Below are 19,669 nucleotides of genomic sequence, written 5' to 3' on the forward strand. Positions count from 1 at the left end.
TATTCTTTAACTAGCCGTATTTTATTAACAAAGAAAACCTTCGGGGCAGTTCAGGGTTGTAAATTTCTCTGGATTTTATTTAATAAACTATTCAGTGCTATCAGAGTTCGTTACAAGGTTCTCACGAAGTAATTATACGAAAGATATAAGCTGGAGCCAGATTTGTGGCCACATTTATGTGTATTAAAATAATTGCATGTATTTATGCATACCGAGAATGGCAATCGCAGAGAGACTGCTGCTGTAGTTAAGTTTTTATATGTTCAAGCTGAGCGTATCCAAAAAAAAAGGAATGGTGGGAAAAATATAATTTTAAATTTCCTGGTTTCTTTTTTTTTTTCAGATCAACGAGATATTTCAAACTCAGAAACACATACTGGTTGTAACTTTCAAACTTGTTCATGCCTCTCTGTGGGAAGTAAGTGTGTTATGCTTCAGTATATCGTTCTTGTTTCTAGTATTGATTTTCTGCAGCCAAAGATGCACCCCATGTATGCTGAGCAGCTGAAATCAAAACTGAAAAAATATGCCACGAGATTAGAAACGTCGTGGAGTAAACAACACCCCAGTGTACCCATTAGTGCTTTTCTTTTTCTGACCACGTGAGTTCCTCAACATTTGTTTTCTACTTTATTTGCAACGCAAACCAATGAACTGATACTAAACAGCTTTCCAACGAGAAAAACAAGAACTTACATTTTTTTTTTATATTCCATAAAACATATATAGAAAAAAATATAATCTTGCCCTGAAGATAAGGCTAGAAGTACCAGATAAGTTGATAATGTTTTAGCTGATAGGAAAACCTACATAAAACAAGAAGTGATTAAAATGAATTAAATACGTTTCTGTGAGTGCGTCAACTTTGCAGTGTATCATAGGTGCTCATTAAAATAAATTTCAGAATGTAATGAAGAAAAGCTCCCTGCAGTATTTTTATGAGAACATGCAAAATAGCATACTTTGATTTTATACGTTTTTGAGCGGACTGAAGTTTTGGTTGTTAGTTGGGGAGAAAAAACGATACATTATATCTAGTTATTGTTCGTGGGACAATATCTTATAATCACGATCCCGTACTATATAAAAGAAAATGAAAGAAGTTTACAAATCTCTGTAATTATAAATTAGAGCGCAGCTCTTGAGGACGAGGAGGGGAGGGTACGGAGGCTAGGGTACGCCCTCCTCCTCTCCCTCTCCTTAATTCCTCCTCCTCTTCTCCTCCTCCTCCATTCGCTCCTCTCCCTCACTCCTCCCATTCAGTTTCTCCGCTAGATTAAGTGGGAAAATTGACGTTACATGACCTCATCACCTATTCAATTTACCATTTAGCGGCGAATCGAATTGGTATTGACATCATGTGACGTCAGTTTCCCAGCTAAATCTGGCGGAGAAACTGAATTCGTCAACTAAATCTAGATGAAAAACTGAACTTTCCGCTAAATATTGCGGATAATTGAACTCGTGTGGAGGTGACGTGACGTCAATTTTCCTGCTAAATATGGCGCGGTTACGCCGACGCCGACGACGCGAAATACGCCAACGGGAGTCTAATAGCTGCGCTGTAAAATAGGTTTTCTGAATGCAATATATCGTTTATGGCGCGTCATTTGCCTTTCGTTTGAACTGGTCGACTCCACTAATGATGAAACCAAGCTCAGTGGAACAAATGTACCTTCTGGCAAACAGGAGCTTTGGACACTGTTGCCGATTTTTTGAATCTGAAGACAATAATAACGTATATAATTAGAGACCAATATGTTTAACGACGATACTATGTAAAATTATAGAGCATAATTCACAGAGTGTTTTTTTTATTCTTACAGATTTGTTTGAAAAAAATCATGAAAGCTACACTTATGCGGTTTGTGTGAGTGAGTTATAGCCCTGGGGGCATTATGTGGGTTGCTAATTTTTGCGATAAGTCGGCTAATTATTTTGAATTCTTTAGTTAACTTTTTAAGTAGCGAAAACAAACATTTGGCTCTAATTAGAAACTTGGTGACCGTTATCGACATCCACTAAATCTGTCATTTTCAGAAAGACTTTCAGCGCGTGAGAAGCGTAACAGTGCACTAAAGTTAACACTCCTGGAGCAGGTACAAGGTTAGCGGTTGCGGTAAGGCGCCCGCGAGTGGTAACTTTATCGCACTACAGCGATTCTCACGCGCTTAAAGTCTTTCTAAAAATTACTGATTTAGGCGTTCTGGACGACGCTCAGCAAATTTCTAATTGAAACCATAAAACTATTCTAAATAATTAACAAGTTAATTATTAAATTTTAATTAATTATTTGATCTATTGCAAAGATTAGCCACCCACATAATGTCCCCCTGCCTGTATACTGACTCGCACAAACCGCATATAAGTGTAGCTTTCAGGACTTCTTTAAACACATCTTTAAAAAATAAAATATACCCTGTATATTCAATTGTTATTAGCTATTTATGTGACCATCACCCCTCTGTACTAATCAACATGGCTTTCGAGAACGTTTTCGTGCAAAACCCAACTCTTTTTTAATTTGCTACAAATTTGCACGACAATAGCCATGCTTCTAAAGCTACTGATGTAATTTTTATTTCTCTGTAAGCTAACTTTACTCTATAAGCTAACTCAGCTCAACATTCATACCGTTCTCATACAGCGAATTGCTAACTTCCTCATTAACCGTAAGCAAGCTACGTAGATTGGGGAGAGAAACTCGCCCAAATTACTAGTGAAATCGAGGTCTTCAGAGGGCAGCCTCCTGGTACCACTGTTATTTCTAATATATATTAACATTAACGACCTCCCACTCAGCTTATCATCTCACATAAGACCCCTCGCGGGTGACTGTGTTATTTATCGTCGCATCACGAAACCGGGTGATCGTATTACAACAGGATCTGACCTTATATTTCACACATAATAGATATAATAACAAGAAAAGCTAAATATGTATTATTTGCAAGCCGACCCTCTCCATAACAAAATAAATACACACTCAAGCACCAGACATACGGTAAGTTAGTACTTAGAAGTACCCAGGAGTCAGATTTGCGGAGGACCTCACTTGAACTGAAGACATCACTAACACCGTGTCCAGTGCATGTAAACCGCTAGGATACATTAAACGCAATCATTTTCGCTCTTCAAAGGCTATAGAGGTGACCGCATATAAGAAATTAGTTAGTCGAAACCAGAATACACTAACATCATCTGGTGTTCACATCTAGCGTATCTTGTCCTCAAGCTAGAATCGGTAGAAAATAAAGCATCACGTTACATTACTCATGACTACTCGTATACCTCGAGTGCCACAGCTATAAAAACTCCTAGACTTTAACTCTTCATTATTTGAGTTTCGCAGCCCCCCCCTATACATCTTGAGAACCCATCTCACATTTCAAAGCGCCTTGATCATCCCGTTCAAGTTCAGCCTCCTTCTCCAGAACTAACAAATTTCAAAGGCCTCTAACCTCTCTTGCCAGTGCCGACGAAAAACTCATTGCCCACGCACGATGCCCACAAAGCTGAAGAAAAAAAAAAAATCCGTGAAATATGGTCTTTTTTTGTGAAGTGTGTACAGTGTTAGTTTTTCGAGTTTTAATCTTGTTTGTCTTGTTGTGCAGTTTTTTGTAGATAGTTGCACCCTCATGTAAAGGGCTCTCTTGGGCCCCCTTTGAAGTAATAAAACTCGACGTAACTCATTGCATTCTAGGCTAGCTGAATAGAGGCTAGAAAAGTTTTGTTAGTGTAAATATTTTTCCATCTTCTATAGCCCCACTGGCGGCTAACATTGCATGTTGTCGTTTTTTTGTTTTTTTTTTCCTTAGAGATATATAATATATAATAAATTTACCTTTTTATTACCCGCGTACAAAGCTGTAAAAGCTAGAAGTCCGTTTGAAATACACTAATACTTGACTTTTCTCGCAGGCAGCAAATTATAAACAAAACAGGAAATTCTCAAGCCGGTAAGCAAACTTTCAGGCCGTTTTTGCGAGCGCTTGTACTGAAAATCAGCTTTATTGTTGAAACAAAAACGTACACACTTACTGCCACACGAATGTACGCGAAACACTAGTCGGTTATTGATGTGGAAATGAAAGCCGTAGCCTTTAGGTTATTGATTTTTCATTGGATAGTAAATACAGGGTGTTTGCTTTAAATTCGCCCAGGAGTTAAAAAAAAGGAGATGAGTGTTAGATGAGGACCGTCGTCACAATATGTTTTTCAGGGCCGCCGGACATTAGGTAAGCGAATAATAATCAAGATAGGTTGACTAATTATCCAGAATTTTTAATTAACTTTTAAATGGTTGCTTTTAGGGTCATGTTGCAATTGCAGTATTGAAGGTAATTACTTTTAGACGTAAGATCTATTTAAATATTTTTTTTCAATATTTAATCGTTTGTAATATGTAAATTTCGACATTTTCAAATTTTTAGCCCAATTTAAAAATTACGCGCGCAAAAAAAAACGGTGCAAGCTCTAATCACAGCGACTCTTTAAGCTTGGAAGAGTGACGTACTCTTTTCAATAATGACGTGACTATCTCGGCAGCCTGTCCTAGCTGGGTCATGTGATCACGAATCAAGTGACCATGTGACTGGAACAACTGCATATCTCTTCTTAGCGTTATTTTGGTTTTGCGGATTTCTTTTTTCGCGCAATTTTAAATCGAACTAAGAAACATTAAAATTAAAGAAATAATGTGTAAAAACACTTTAGATATTGTAAAATTCTTTAAATTCGTCTGACCTCAAAACGTTATTGCCTTCAATACATCAATTGCAACATAAGCCCTAAAACCAATATTTGTGAGTTCTATTTAACACATTATAGTTAATTATTAAACTTACCCGGACGATTATTTCTTCATCCAATGTCTGCCAGCCTGATCTGTACCTGGTAAATGCAGCACTCCTTTTGTAGCTCTCATCTCTTTTCTTTAAGGAGTATGTTGGAATTAAAAATCAAACAGCCTCTACAGTATCAAACATGCGACGTAAAGCGCTTCCCCTCTTGATATATTATTAGAAAAAGTTTCGTTGTTATTAAAATTGGCTTTGGTTTAATCGCATATGGATTGGGTAACTTCTCCCGTTGCTCCATCGAATCACAAACGACAGCCTGCTAGTGTGGTTGTTTGAGACACAATATAGGTGGTCGCTAAAAAGTCAATTCATACATAGAAGTAGGTAATTGTCGTTCATGACCAAAATGTTGATGGTGGTCTTAAAATCGCAAAATAAAGCCAGGTTTCCAGACTCTCTTGGTACTTGAAGTGTTGTTGCACAGTTACTATGCTTCACCAAGTTAATGACGACAGCCTTTACTAATGTCGACATGTGGAGGCTTCTTGAAACCAAGTGGAACAAGCCTTCCTTTCTTCCCTATAAAATTGTCCTGCATGCAGACTGGAAGCGGATTGTTTCTTTTTAAATCGCAAAGTGGCTGAGATCGCGCTGTTGGGGCCCGCTTTTTGTCTACCGTTCCTGCCTCCTGCCAAACGCTGACTCCTGCCGAACGTTTTTGCGAACAGCGAAACGGAAGCCAATCGCAACACGACGCCAACTTTCGAATCAAGTTGGCAACGGTCGCTGGTTAGACACCCTAGGCGTTGTAGTCCTATTGTTTGAGCAGACAAATCAGCAAAGAAACCTGATGTTTACCTGCGTCATTGGAATCCACCACAAAAACAATTGGCTCGTAATTTTAATCATAATTCAACACGTGAAAATTTGGTGCGGGAAAATAACAATACTTTCCAATTGAAGAAAACAAAACCAGTAGGAGAAAGTCTCAATGTTCTTCTACTCAGGACCACATTGACACGTTTCCCTACTTGTGTCTATTTGTTCGCCTTGAAAGTTTCTAAACTTTCCCGCACCACAGTTTCAGGTGTCACATTATGATTCATTATCACCAGCTCGCTTGCCCCCTCACTGTTATATTATAATGTTAACTGGCTTAACCGTGATGGTTTTGTTTGGATAAGCTTGCTTGTTTGCTAATCGGGGTGCGAATGCCTGTAACTGCGGTGCCTTGTTTAGCCTTAACCATAAAAATCGGAACCCTCCTACGATCGCCCAAAGTGACACATTTTGAACGCAATTCGACAGTCACGGAAACTGCTGAAAGCCATCTGCATTCTACACCGTACATACCCACCACGAAAAATTGTTTAGATGTCGTGAGCGTAATTACGTCGCCACCACGCTATCGAGAAGCTTGCGGGACACCGAACTAAATCGTCGCGTTTCTACAACCAAAAGGAATGAAGGTCACGCACTCAAGAAACAAGATATACATACCAAGTGATGTGTAGATCATCGATACAGCGTTTATTTGAGTTCAATGTCAAACAAACAGGACACCTGAAATGGCTTGTGACGAGAGCCCGCCGCCCCACACTACGTCGAGAATATAAAAGCGAACGACCAGGGGGAAGAGCCGCTCCTCTTATCCCGAAAACAAGGTCAGCTGTTCATTCGGGAAGAATCCAGTTGGAAAAAAAAGAAGGTTCGAGGGAATTTCCTTTGGAGTCAGCAAGGCACGCCCACCTGGTCTTTGTTTTTTAGCGAACTGGAATCGTCGGCGCGGTTTCGCGGGTCCATGCATTTTATTTTCTTTTGCCTGAACTCGCGATGCGTGCGAAAAGCACGAAGAAACAGCTTCAGTACCAGAATAGGTTAAATTCGTCTTTGGATTGCATACAAAGCCATATTTTCGATCGTAAAAGAAGGTTCCCGAAATCAAGACCCGAACGATCACGCGTGATCGCAGAGAAACCGCCCACTGCGATACAGTGTGTCTGAACGGGGCCGCTCGGGAACCGTAACGACAACCGCTTCGCCAACGCAGCTCAACCGACAGTGTGAATGCGCATTACTGGGCTTCCCCTTCTTGCTGACGCCAGCTTTTCTCTCATCAGGAGGTATTTTTTATTGTTCTAGTGTCATTCGCCGATACCAGTCGTGCCTGGTAGTTAGGGAAGAATTCAACATCGAACAGACGGTGAACCAGAAATCCACGCTTATACTTTTCTAGAGAACCTGCGACAATAGAAGGCGTGCAGACGCCCGACCGTTTTAATAGAGCGGAGCTGTTAAGGGCTAGTTTTCCGAGTTTCGTGTCCGTCACCAAGTGAATGTCGACACAAAACTCTGGACAGCTACCGCTTCTATGAGCGACGGTGCCAACGAGACTGTCGGCTTGCCGGTGTCTGGTTGCACCCATCGCTCATAGATGGCGGCAACTTTCCAGCCTTTCCACTCTGGTTTTCGCCAGAGTGGAAAGGCTGAATTTCTCTAGGTGTCGTCCTTGAAGTCGTCCTTGTGGTCGTCCTTGACATCGTCTCTGAGGTCGTCCGAGAGGTCGTTCTAGAAGTAATCGTCGAGGTCGTCCTAGGCGCCGTCCTCGAGGTTGTCCAAGAAGTTATCCTTGAGGTCCTCCTACACGTCGACCGGGAGGTCGTACTAGGTGTCATCCTTGAGGTCGTGCTAGACGTCCCTGAGGTCGTCCCAGGCGTCGTCATCTAGGCGTTGTCCTCGAGGTCGTCCTAGAAGTCGTCCTAGACGTCGTCCTCTAGGCGTCGTCCTTGAGGTCGTCCCACCATAGTACAGCTTCGCTGGTTTTCCTTCTTCACCAAAGTGGAAAGGCTAAAATATTTTTTTTAGAGCGCAGCTTTTAGGGGCCCGCTTCCGGCTTGACGGCGTCGGCGTCGCCGTCGCCGTAGCCGTCGGCGTAACCCCAGGCACGTGATCCCCTTGAGGCCACATGACCCCCCTGAGGTCACGCGACCCCCGAGGTCACGTGACCCCCTGACGTCACACGAAAGGTGACCCTGAGGTCAAGTGACCTCAAAGGGTCACCTATCCCTCAGTACGCTTCCATCGTTTTTCTCAGGAGCTGCGCTCTAATCCGGCGTTAAAGGGAATTGTAAACGGCTTTCATTTTTTATCTCCAATGTCTTCTTTTTAGAAATGCGTAAAAGTCTTCGCGGGAACACTCGGTATATATGTATGTAAATATTTACTTAGCTGAAGGGTAATGCCACTTCAAATCTACCTTTTCACTTCACCATTTTATCTAAATTAAAAAAAAAGAAGCAATATCACACGAATTATTTGTCTGCTGACATCATAGAAAGATTTAGCGGGTTATACTTTCAGGGTACATTGAGATCTCCTGCATAGTTTACTAACTTGATTAATATAAAGTGGGGGATCGGTGGCCAAGTCGGCTAGCGCTCTCCAGCTCGGAGCACGTGGAGCGAAAGCTCGAACTGCAGAACCCAGGGATGCTCGGTTCAATCCCTACCTCTGCCCGCTTGGATCTGGATGAGCATCGTATCGGCGTGCAGTGGTGTAGCAATACTGCGTGATTCACGTTATAGTCCCCGGGACTGGTTTTACTGCAGTAGCTAAATTTCACATCTGCAGCTGAGACACCAGACTCCCATCGATGTTGACTAACTTCCGGCTGTATAAGCATACACAAAATAATATTATTATTAATATAGAAAGCAAAAACCTGCATAATACAAAGCTTTCTATTTTATTTTAAAGTATCAAACCTCTTGAAACAATGTTTTCACAGTTCAGTGGATGGCATTTGATAAAGTTGTGCCTGATATATTCGTTTTGTAAATTTTGATATCGGCGTCAACCAGACTGCTGAGCACTCTTACCTGTCTGAAGATGATTCACACAGTGGTGCTTCGTTCCATACATGTTATACCAATTTAGTTTTTGCTGTAACTATACTTTGCATTGCATGAAAGCTCCATGTTTGTAAATACGTCGGAAAAATAACTAAATTAAATCAAATTATTATTAAATTAAATTAAATATTTAAATGAAATAAAAAATAACTGAACTAAAGAAATAACTAAAATAATCACAAATAACTGGAACGTTAGAAATAACTATTCAGGGTGTGTGATTTTATTCGAACAGTTTTTTTTTTTTTTTTAATAATAGGGGGTGAAAGTCAGACGAGTTCTGTATTTGCCATGTATTCATCGTCCTCTGCGGACATGAGTTGAGGGGATAATGGTCACGGTTAGTTGACTAATTCTCTGAAACATCCTAATTTCCTTTTTATTTATTGGTTTTAGGGATCATGTTGGAATTGCACTATTGACGGCAAATACCATTACAACCCAGAACATTTTAATAAACTTGCGAAATTGTAATAGTTCTTGAGGTTTTAATTCACGAAGGGACACTTGCATCCCCTAATTTTTTTTTTCTTTAATTTTTTGGCGGGCCATTTATTATGGCCCTCGGAAGACTACTCAATTAATATTTTGCTAGAGAGTCGGGTATATTTTTAATAAAGCCAAAAAACGCCACTGCCCGAAACGGAAACCGAAACCGCGCACACAGGAGAGAGTGCCGGAAGTCACGTGGCTACATACGACCGTGCTCTTTTTCTTTTGGCTCTCCGTTTTCTTTTTCCTTTGCAGGGCGTAGCAGACGACATACATTGCGGGAACTGTTTGCCATGCGATTTCTTTGCAGTTATAATTGTTCCGCTCGCTGTTCTGCGCTTCATGATGAGTTGTTTCGTACATTAAAGAGTTGGACATGACTATTGAGTGCCCGTGGTGAATTCCCGTGATCGGCTACGAAAAGAATACCCCCAAGATGTTGCGTGAAGAGCTGGCTCACATCTCCTGTGTCCGAAAAAAAGTGGCGTTGTGTGCCAGAGTGTGCACATGTTTCCGAAACATCAACGGGATCGGTACCAATGGCTGGCTGCAATTTCTGCAGAATAGTTTTTGTCACCTCGGAAAACGGACGCTACCCGATTCATATGCTAATTGCATTTTGTGGAAAGTGACTATACATTGAGCTCGAGGGTGTCAAAAAGGGAATCCCATGCCATTTAGTTCAAGGACACATCGTCCACAACATTTTTTTTTTGTGATAATTGCAAAAAAAAAACAACGAAAAATTAAACACCGCAAAATTGTTAGTCAAAAAAAAAAAAAAAAAAGTACGCCTCTACTAGGGATGGAACCTGAGCCCGCTTCGTGTGAAACCGACATCTTTCCACTGAGCTCCAGAGTATTTTTTTTTCTTTATTGAACTTACTGGGGACCTCTTCATGGTAATGCTTCCGGCTCTCTGCGCAAATTGTTTTTTTAATCAACGTAATTACAGCTTTTTAGAAGCCGCCAAAAATGGGTTTCGTATTTTTTCTATTTTTAATATTGAGTGTGTTCCTTCAATGAACTACGACTTTGATCAAATTTGGTGATTGTGTCTAAACGTTAGAAAGCGGCCCGTGACCGCGGAAAAGAGAGTGAGCGGGACTCAATCCAGCCAGCTCTTAATTGGCGGTTTTCGGGTGGAAATAGACCGAATTTCGAACCGCAAATTTTGTTGGGGCTAGTTGCGCTCCCATGTGTCACGTAGAACAAAAGACCTCGGCGAGCATAAATAGCCTGTTAGTGTCCCTTTAAAAATTGCGCGCAAGAAAGCGCAATGAACACTGCCCACAATAACGCTTGGAAGTGTGGCGTAGTCATTTTGGTGTCGTCACTTGTCTCGTGGGCTCACCCACCAAAGACATGCTGCCGAGATTGCGACTACATTTTTAAATGCAGATGTCACTGTTCCAAGCGTGATTGTGGAAAGTCCACTCGATGCCTTTTTAGCACAATTTTTAAATGGGGCGAAGAAACCCGAAAATTGATTGATTAATATATGAAAAAAACGTTCCTGTTTGCGAATTCTTTAAATTTGTCTTATAGTTATTGCTCTTATAGTTATTGCCATCAGTACTGAAATTCTAACATGATACCAAGAATCAATAATTAAAAAAGTTAATGAAGAAATTTGAGGGAATTAGCCCTCTCACAGTGACTTTCTTCTCTCATTTGAAGTCTGCCGAGCATCATAGATACATGGTAATGACGAAACTCGTCCAACCTAACCCCGCCCTCTATAAAAAAAGCAGTGCTATTTAAAGGTATACTGAACCGGAATTTGAGTTTCGCAAAATAAGGCCGCAGTAGCGTTGAAGGGGACGCTACGAACTCCCAAATATCACTCATACATCGATATCTCAAACGGATGGCCGTGTATTTGGAAACGAAGGGCGAGATCAAGCGAAGATTTTGACGTCACGATCCTCCTTAAAAATTTGAGAATGAGGGATGCGGCCTCGTTTCTCTCCTCCTCGCTTCGGTTCACCAGCTCGAAAGAACGACGTGAAGAGGAGAGGGAATAAAAATCTTGACCTGTCGTGTGTCGTCGGCCTCGTCAGCCGTGTTAAATCGCGCACTTGATGTGCCAAGGCTTACGTGTACAGCCTTCAACGGTATAAACGGCCCATTTGACCTGTCAGCTTTAGGCAGCTGTGCAAGATTCGGCTAAGCCTGGTTCCCATTACTTGGGATAAGAAAGAGGAGAACCTTTAGTCAGCTGTCTACCTGAAATTAGTGCCTATGACCAAGGTGTGTTTAGCGCCACCAGATAAATTGCCTGGGAGGTTGGATCCGACATTTTATGGGAAACTGAACTTTGGGCGCCTGAAATGTGGTTATAGTACAAATTTACGCACTTCTAGCCAGGCATTTTTAAACTTTGTCTACGCCCACGGATTTCATTACCATTTGTTTATTTTTGGTACACCATGTTCACACATTTTGCTGCTTTTTGGTTAACACAAATAAACAAATTATCAAAACGTACATCTTTGCCTTTTTGGTTAATTTTAAAACTTGTTTAAGACATGCCGTGTTTCTTAAATATTATTCTGTATTCTCCCCAGCGAGTGCATATCTGATGTATAAACAAAATAGTTACAGGTATCTCTGGAAGAATCGGAGGAATTTGTCTGACGGGAGAAAAAGTAGCTGCAGCGACGGATGACGCCCAATTCAGCGGCGTCAGGAGCGCAGCTATCCAGCTGTCGCTTCTGTAAGTCCATATATTACGTACACTAACTATAGGTTTCAAACTAGCTAGCATATATATTGTATAAACTTAATGAAAGAAGTCTACAGGTCAGCTTCGATATTCATAACATGACAAGAGAGACTATAAAAAAATGGTAACACATTGATTCTATGCATAAATTCAGAATTACAAAAATGTGTTTTTATGTCAGTAGAATGCCCAGTTAAATCCAGCAGAGAATCGAGAATCTTCCCGCATTGATTAATCTCCCTCCTACATTTAGCGGGCGATTCTCGGTTATGCGTAACGCACAAATCAGCATTATAACATAATTTACCTTATTATGTCAGGCTTTCTTTCTGTTTCATCAGAGTTCATATTTTTTTCTGTTCAAAATGCTGACTTTTATATTATCAAGGCGTTGTTTCACTGCCATTAAACCTAAAAGTAAAAACTTCGCACGGCCTAGACCTCGCACCGAATGCCCTTCTTCGTCCAAACTCTGAAGTTTGGGCGCAGTTTTAAATTGTAATATTCCGTGTTTCTTTTTAAAAATTGGCGTTCTGCCGAACGTGTCGCACTTACTTTTAAAAAGGCGGTCCGTTTATCAACGAGCAATCACCGACCGATCTCCTAAAATTGCACATATTTCAAGCTGCTAGAGCATATTTTGTGTAATGTTATAAGCGAATATTTATGACTGAACAACACACCGACCGAGTTTCAATACGGATTGAGAAAATGGTTTTCAACTACAACCCAACTGGTATGTACCAGTCATGAATTTGCAAGACTGCTCTTCAAAGCAGTCGAAATCGATGTTAGTTTTTTTTTTTTTTATTTTAGCAAAGCGTTTGACCGAGTTCTCCACAGGAAACTAATTTTGAAACTACATAGTGTAGGTCTTCCTCGAGAAATCGTAAACTGTGTTCGTTCCTGGTTACTACATCGCAAAGAGTTCGTAGAGGAGGAGGGCTTTCGTTCGGACATGTTGGGTGTCACATCACCGTGCCGGAAACATCCTGGTGACACCACTATATTAAATGTATATAAATGATATCATTGACGTTGTAGAGTCACCTGTGAGCATCATATTATGTGCGGACGATTGTGTTTTATTTAGAAATATTACTTCGCCTTCTGATCATGATTTACTCAATTCTACTCAAAGTGCTATTCAAGTGTGTCGAATGGGTCATAAAAAATGAACCGCAACAAAACCGTTTCTCTTCGTATCACTGACAAAATTAAACGTTGCCTGTCTTTCTATCACATTAAAGATGCTCTTACTTTTAACATCAATTACTTGAAATACATTCGAGTCACCACCAAGAAAACCTGGAGTTTGTCAAATCCTACCTATAATGTTTCTTCGGCTGCTTTCCGCAAACTTCGTCTGCGTCGATATTAAAATCGAAAACGACCCTCCGAATGCTAAATTGCTCGCCTACACCTCGATTATTTGATCTAAATCAGAACACTTTTTTGATAGTCTGGGATTGAATTACCAAAATACACGCAGGAAAATTGGAGAATGTTCAAAAATGGCAACTTTTGTTTTATTTAGGGAAAATATAAACACACAGATTCTCCATTTTTGTTAATGCATACAAATAAAATGCCGACTCTATACCACCGACGTAAGTATCCAGGTTTAATTTTTGTCATCAGCTCGTCAATAGTCACGTATCATTGAATCACTACTTTTACTTTCTGTGGCTTTCAACGAGGTCAACCAGATAAAGCCCCGAATGCTCTTTAGCTTCCTCTTTTACCTGAACTAACATATTTAGGTTTTCATACTTTCCTTGAACAATAATAGAATGGAATTTATTAACCCGAGAAATGCTTACTTAGAGCAGATATTCAATCAACGTTAGCAAGCGCTTTGTCATTCTGATGAGATCAGTGAACCTTTTGTTTGAAGTTTTTGTACCGTTTCCTTGCTGTGCTTTTTGTGCCCTTGAAGTGTCATATAACTTGGGTAATGTGATTATAATGTAATCCGAGTTGATGGTGACCTTATTTGTTTTGTTTGTGAATGAGTGTATTAATTATTCACAGTGTCGAATCGTGACGTCTGTCTCGAGATCATTCATTTTTCGTCATGCTTGATGTACAGGCGTTGCTTCTTTTTTTTTCCAATCCTGCCGGGACTCGCGTGGTCCGCAGTATGTAATCAATAACTATAAAAAAGGGGAATGACCTGACATCTTCTCGTGCATTTAGGTTGCATTAGAATGGCGGAGCTTAATGGCAGACATTGGTAGTGTGGATGGGGCCTAGATTTCTAACGACGCTTTTATACACACTAAGAAGCTCTAAATTACAACCTGCAAGGACGAAACTCTGTCATTTCTCAAATTATTTCACGATAAATCACCTGGGTCGAGCATAAAGGAACACTGGGGCTGACGCGCGCTCGTACAACGTAAAAAAACGACGAGGTTAAAACAAAGTTTAACGTGTCGTCTGCTTTCTTTTTCTGCCCTTTTGTCACGTTCCCTAAATCTTCCTCACTATACAACCAATGTCAGTGCCTTTACTATGCCTTGCGTCTTCGATAAACATCAAAATGATTTAAATCCCGTTGGTCTTACTACGATAATTAAAAATAAGTCTTTATTAAGTGAAAATTTAATTATAAAATATGTTTACTTACCCTTTGTCTATCCTTTCTAACATACGATGCTTTCCGCATGCATTTGTTTGGTATTCAAATCAAATAACCACACAAAATATATCTCAAGCTCAACACAAGCAAAACGTGGTCGTCTTCAGAGCAAATCGAACCGTTGTACTTCGTTTCTTTCCTCAGCCTTTTCGTCAGTTAAAGATATATTCTTATGTGTATACCTCACAATATAATTAAATTTGCATAAAATGTATCTTCTACTCCATTCAATCATCGATCAATTTGAAGAAGTCATTTCTTATGTTTAAATGACTTTTAGTGAAAGAAATTACTATGCGATTTAGACTGTATAGGTCTGCATAGGAGAGAAAAAATTCTACGTTTTGTTTTTATAAAAGAAACGTTTTTTCTACCCTGCGTGCTCCGTTTTTGTTTTTACCCACAATTCCCGATAAAATAGCTGAAGAGTTAATCACTAAGAGAGAGGACCTAGCTCTTGGCGCTGTCCCGAGTCCTCTTCCTTCCCATTTCCGGCGAAGAAAAAAACGTATGTGACACCAATTGTCTGAGTCTCACAGTTCAGATCAATAGCGTAGCCAGGAATTGTTTTCGAGGGAGTGGGGGAGTTGGGGGGGGGGGGGGGGCGTCAATATGCATATGTATATTGTAGGGTCGGCTGGATAATTCGAGGGGATGACTGGGCTGGATAATTCGTCAAAGTCAGTGGCTGGGCCAGTGACTATGTCGAACGGCGTAGTGTTTCTAGGCCCTTCCATGGGGAAATATACGCAAGCCCTATGAAAAGGCTTTATGCTTCAGGAGAACTTTTTGTATTCAAGCAAACGCAAAAAGCATGCAGGCGAGCTGGTGGAATTGAACAGTTTGAACACCAGAGGCAGGAACACAAAAAAAGGTGCACAACAGAGGCACACAGGTCTGGGTTCATGTGGTCGACTCTTTTGTTCCTTAGTTTTAGGTGTTAAATGTGTTGTAACATTCATGTTTTTGTTTCGTATAGTAGTACATTAAATATGTTTTAAACATGTGTGAAGTACGATGAACTGAGACATTTCTGGTATCCTTTTGAAGTGTGCTAAATTTATAAGGTGTTTTCACCGTTCATTTCCTCCGCGTTACTGCTGCAACGTTTGTTGGTTAGGTGCCTTCTTTCTTAAGGAATATACATTTAACTAATCAAGAATTTCTAAAACGTAAGTTTAAAATTGTATAGTTAAAAGCCTGACAAGTGAAAACTTACTTTGTAATACCTCTGCTCAGGGGGCGTTCTTAAAGCCATCCAATCGAAGACTTTCACATAATTGGCAAATCAGGTCGCGATTTCACTCGCTGTGCGTGCAAGATGAGAGGTGCTCTACTTAGTTTCAGCTTAAGTCCAGATGCAGCCGACGCTACGTGCTAATGGTGGCAATCAAGCAGCGTCAAAACTGCAAGTCACTTGGCCTTCTTTGTTTATGATTGGTTCAGCCAAGGTAGAACATGTACAGAGATATGACGAACACATGATGGTGTCCTTTTCACACTGTCTGATTGGCTCCGTCAGTTCATAGCGTCGGCTGCGTCAGACCTAAAGGCGAAACGAAGTACAGTTAATCGATTCTACGAAGGCCTTCCGTCTGAATGCCCTTGACGAGCCCACTAAACAAGGGCATTTACATGGTTTGTAATTCGGATGCTTGAAACGTTTTATAAGTTTTATTTTTTTTTAACTGTGGCACTCTGGGAGTTTTGTTAGGACCAATTATAATTTTACATGATTGTAAACCTGAGACTGGGGTAGAAAGAGAACACAACAGAAGGTAGTAAAAGAGGAGACGTTGCCGCCTCGTTTACTACCTCCTGTTGTGTTCTCTTCCTGCCCCAGTCTCAGGTTTACAATCATGTTCAACTTACACCAGCTCGCCTGCACTCTGACTATTTTTTCAATTTTGCTTGTCTCTACTTTTTAGCATGGGTGCTGTGTATGACGGACAGGAACCTCCTGGAAGAGAGTTCGTACCAGGTAGCGACGGAGCTGGACACTGCGACCCTAAAAACGGATTTCTGATGGGACATTGGGGCAAAGATGAGAAGAATAGCTCAACGTTATCTACATGCACTTCGTACCAGGCGATACTTGGTCTAAGGTACGTCTGATTTCGATTAAATTGATTCAAAGGTAACATCAATAATGTCCAGAACAATGTTAATTAATACAAACGGTACTTAACCAGGGATTGGGTGTACTAATATTAAAAGAAAGGCCCGAGACATAAAAAAAGCTTATCATTGAGGGACAGCGTTAAAGGTGGTAAAATGAAGTGTTTTCTGATATTGTACATTTGTGGTAATAAAATAACTCAATTTGCGGGCTCCAAACATTCTAAAGAAACCTGAGAATAGATTGATACACGTCCGATTTCCGTAATAAAATGAGATCCAAGATCACAACGTGCCAGATTTTCTCTAATTCGGCGCAGAAGCCCGAAGGCCGCCGTGGGATGTGACAGCCCCTCGAGGGCGAGCGCTTCCCGCCCGGTGAGGGCCCCAATCAACGGCTGACTGATTTTTGAATGTGTGCGATTCACGCTCAGGAAGTGGTCGCTCGCGATAGGCTCTCGCATGGCGGATGGCGCCCGCGAGATTTTTTTTATTTTTTATTTTTATTTATTTGTAATATAATTAGTTCAAGTTAAGGACTTTAATAGGAGTAGTAATTCAAAAAAACACTTTGATAAGCAAGACAAATAAAAGCAGCAATTAAAGCGCACGAAAAAAACGCCGGTGCACAAAATACAAAGAGTATAAACTATAAGCGGCATCCAATGTACGAACGAGTATAAATATGTATATTGACATGCACAATAGTTACGCTTTGTCGAAATAAGATGGAGACAACTAGGAATCACGGCGTGGAACAACGTTATCCGGTAGAACATTACATTCTAGCAACGGGGGAGGGGGGGGATTCGAAGCAATCTTTATTAAGCGAAAATTTATGCAAGTAACGCGACTGCGTGTTACGAGTGATGCGCGACTTATGAAATGACACGTAAGTTGATCGGTCAATGAGCAGCGCATCACAAACGAGATTAAAAACAAGCTTCAAGTATTTTTTTCTCTGTCTAGACTCAAAAAAAAAATGGCGTGTCCTGATCTTGGATTCCATTTGGATTAAATAAATCGGACGCGTATCAACCTAATATTGTTCTTTTAGAATGCTTGCTGTACGGAGATTGAGTTATGACTAAAAATAGACGATCTGAGACACCACTTCAGTGCCCTTTGAACGACAGTAGCGGATTTCAGGCTACGGTTATAAAGTAATACTTACTCAAAATATTACCAAAACTTACCGACAGCTCACGATTTACCGACATCGGTATCACATCAAAGCTAAGGCTGGAAATTTTAGATTAGCTTTCCTTTCTGCATCTCATATGAGGCGCGCCTGGGTTTTTCAAGGAGTAAACGGACTTCGCAGGATAGGTTGGGGCATACTCTTACATTATGCAGGGCGCGACCAGTGAGTAGACTGTGCTGGTAGGCGAGCTTATGTAAATTGTCGACATGTAGTGTAGCGTTTCTTTTTTTTACAAACGGGTCTTGTCTGGGTCGAGCATGCTAGATATAAGTTGCTCCATTTTTCTAACGTATGACCTATATCTAGGCTACAGGTCTGTGTTTTATTTGTACACTCTTGTTTGAAACGTGGGAGTGAGTTGGGCACACCCGAGGTCTAAGTAAAACGTGGAAAGAGTGGTCTTATACCACTCGCACTTATCCGGATGGGTTTCAACTAGATTAAATAAGGGCAACCGCAAATCTTTCGTCCAACTTGAACACTCCGGCTTTTTCTTCATGGGCCCCGATTTACCTGAAATTCTGATAAACGGACAAACAAACGTCGCTCAAATAGTAACCCAAATATCAGTCAAAATATTTTTTCACTAAGTTATTAAATAATTTAAAATCATGGTCCTCACCGTGTTTCTGTAACTGAAATACTTTTTGTGGCAACAATAAATAAGTAACGCCAACGGCAGAAAGGGTTTCACGTTGGAATCTAAATTTTTTTTTAAACTTATTACGGGCAGTTTTATGGTTCACAATGAATAATTTGGAAGCTCACTCAAGCACCTGTGTAGTAACAGAAATGAATGCTCGGCATAGTCACATTTTGAGACTGCCTGCTCGACCTGCAAGCCTTCCTGCCACTGACGTCACGGCACTGAAAAGTGCGGGTATATTTGAATCATGGTTTTGATATCATTTTCTTTGGTCGATTTTACAAGCTCTATATTGAATCTCGGGATTTCAAATAGCATGCCAGAAATGGCCAAAGCAGGTGATTCACAATATATATCTATTGCGGGTAGTTTAAAAAAGCACAGGCGTCCCACTTAGGTTGAACTGGTGAAAGCAGCATAAAGTTTGATGAGTTTGAAAATGGGCTACACTTTACTGATAGAACAAATGAAATGTGATATAAAAATGACTTTGCACATTGTTTACTTAATGACCATATTATCTCACGCCAGTTTTGTATTGGGAAGATGATGCTCTTGTGAACCTTTACTACGTATGAAGCCTAATATATCGCCAGTGGCTGCAAGAAATTAAAAAAAAACTGCAACAGATAGTCTAGTATGACCGTCCTAGTCTTCAGAAGGAGAGTCAAATAACACAAGCACGGCAATACTCATGCAAACGTAGTAATGTGGGAATGTTTGCTCTCTAGAAAGTAAGTTATTTTGAATATGCTGAATAAATATCTCAAGTTGATTTGACTTCTTAGATTTTCCACATAGCATGATAGTGCTGAACTCATATTACTACATTACATGAAAAATATATTTCATTACAGGCAACGTGGACTCGAATGTTACGGAACTACAGATGACTAAGGTCGGTACGAAGATTCTAAGGATGAATATTATCTTAACAAGCAGAGCTTAACACTGTCTTCGAAAACAAAACAACAGAAACAGCAACAACCGAATAAACCTGAAATTGCAGGACCAAAAGCAAAGTGCGAACCTAACTGCTATTAGAATGTTTTATACCTACTTGAGAATTTTTGAGAAAAGAAACATACTGCAATGCGAGGGCATCTATTCACGCGTTATACTTA

The 19,669-nt window shown here is 40.4% G+C and overlaps 1 protein-coding gene across 1 annotated transcript in view; it reads left to right on the forward strand.

Moving 5' to 3' along the window:
- The window catches only part of LOC121837620, a 34,592-nt gene extending 15,150 nt beyond the window's left edge, over window positions 1-19,442 (forward strand). Inside the window, exons 4-9 of the mRNA XM_042293310.1 lie at window positions 344-418; window positions 475-602; window positions 3,922-3,959; window positions 11,813-11,924; window positions 16,506-16,682; window positions 19,403-19,442. Coding sequence (XP_042149244.1) covers window positions 344-418; window positions 475-602; window positions 3,922-3,959; window positions 11,813-11,924; window positions 16,506-16,682; window positions 19,403-19,442 — 570 coding nt within the window. The remainder of the gene's footprint in view (window positions 1-343; window positions 419-474; window positions 603-3,921; window positions 3,960-11,812; window positions 11,925-16,505; window positions 16,683-19,402) is intronic.
- Window positions 19,443-19,669: the final 227 nt, after the last annotated feature.

The sequence above is a fragment of the Ixodes scapularis genome, unplaced genomic scaffold (genome assembly GCF_016920785.2).
Source record: "Ixodes scapularis isolate PalLabHiFi unplaced genomic scaffold, ASM1692078v2 PGA_scaffold4__175_contigs__length_147842914, whole genome shotgun sequence".
NCBI lineage: Eukaryota > Metazoa > Arthropoda > Arachnida > Ixodida > Ixodidae > Ixodes > Ixodes scapularis.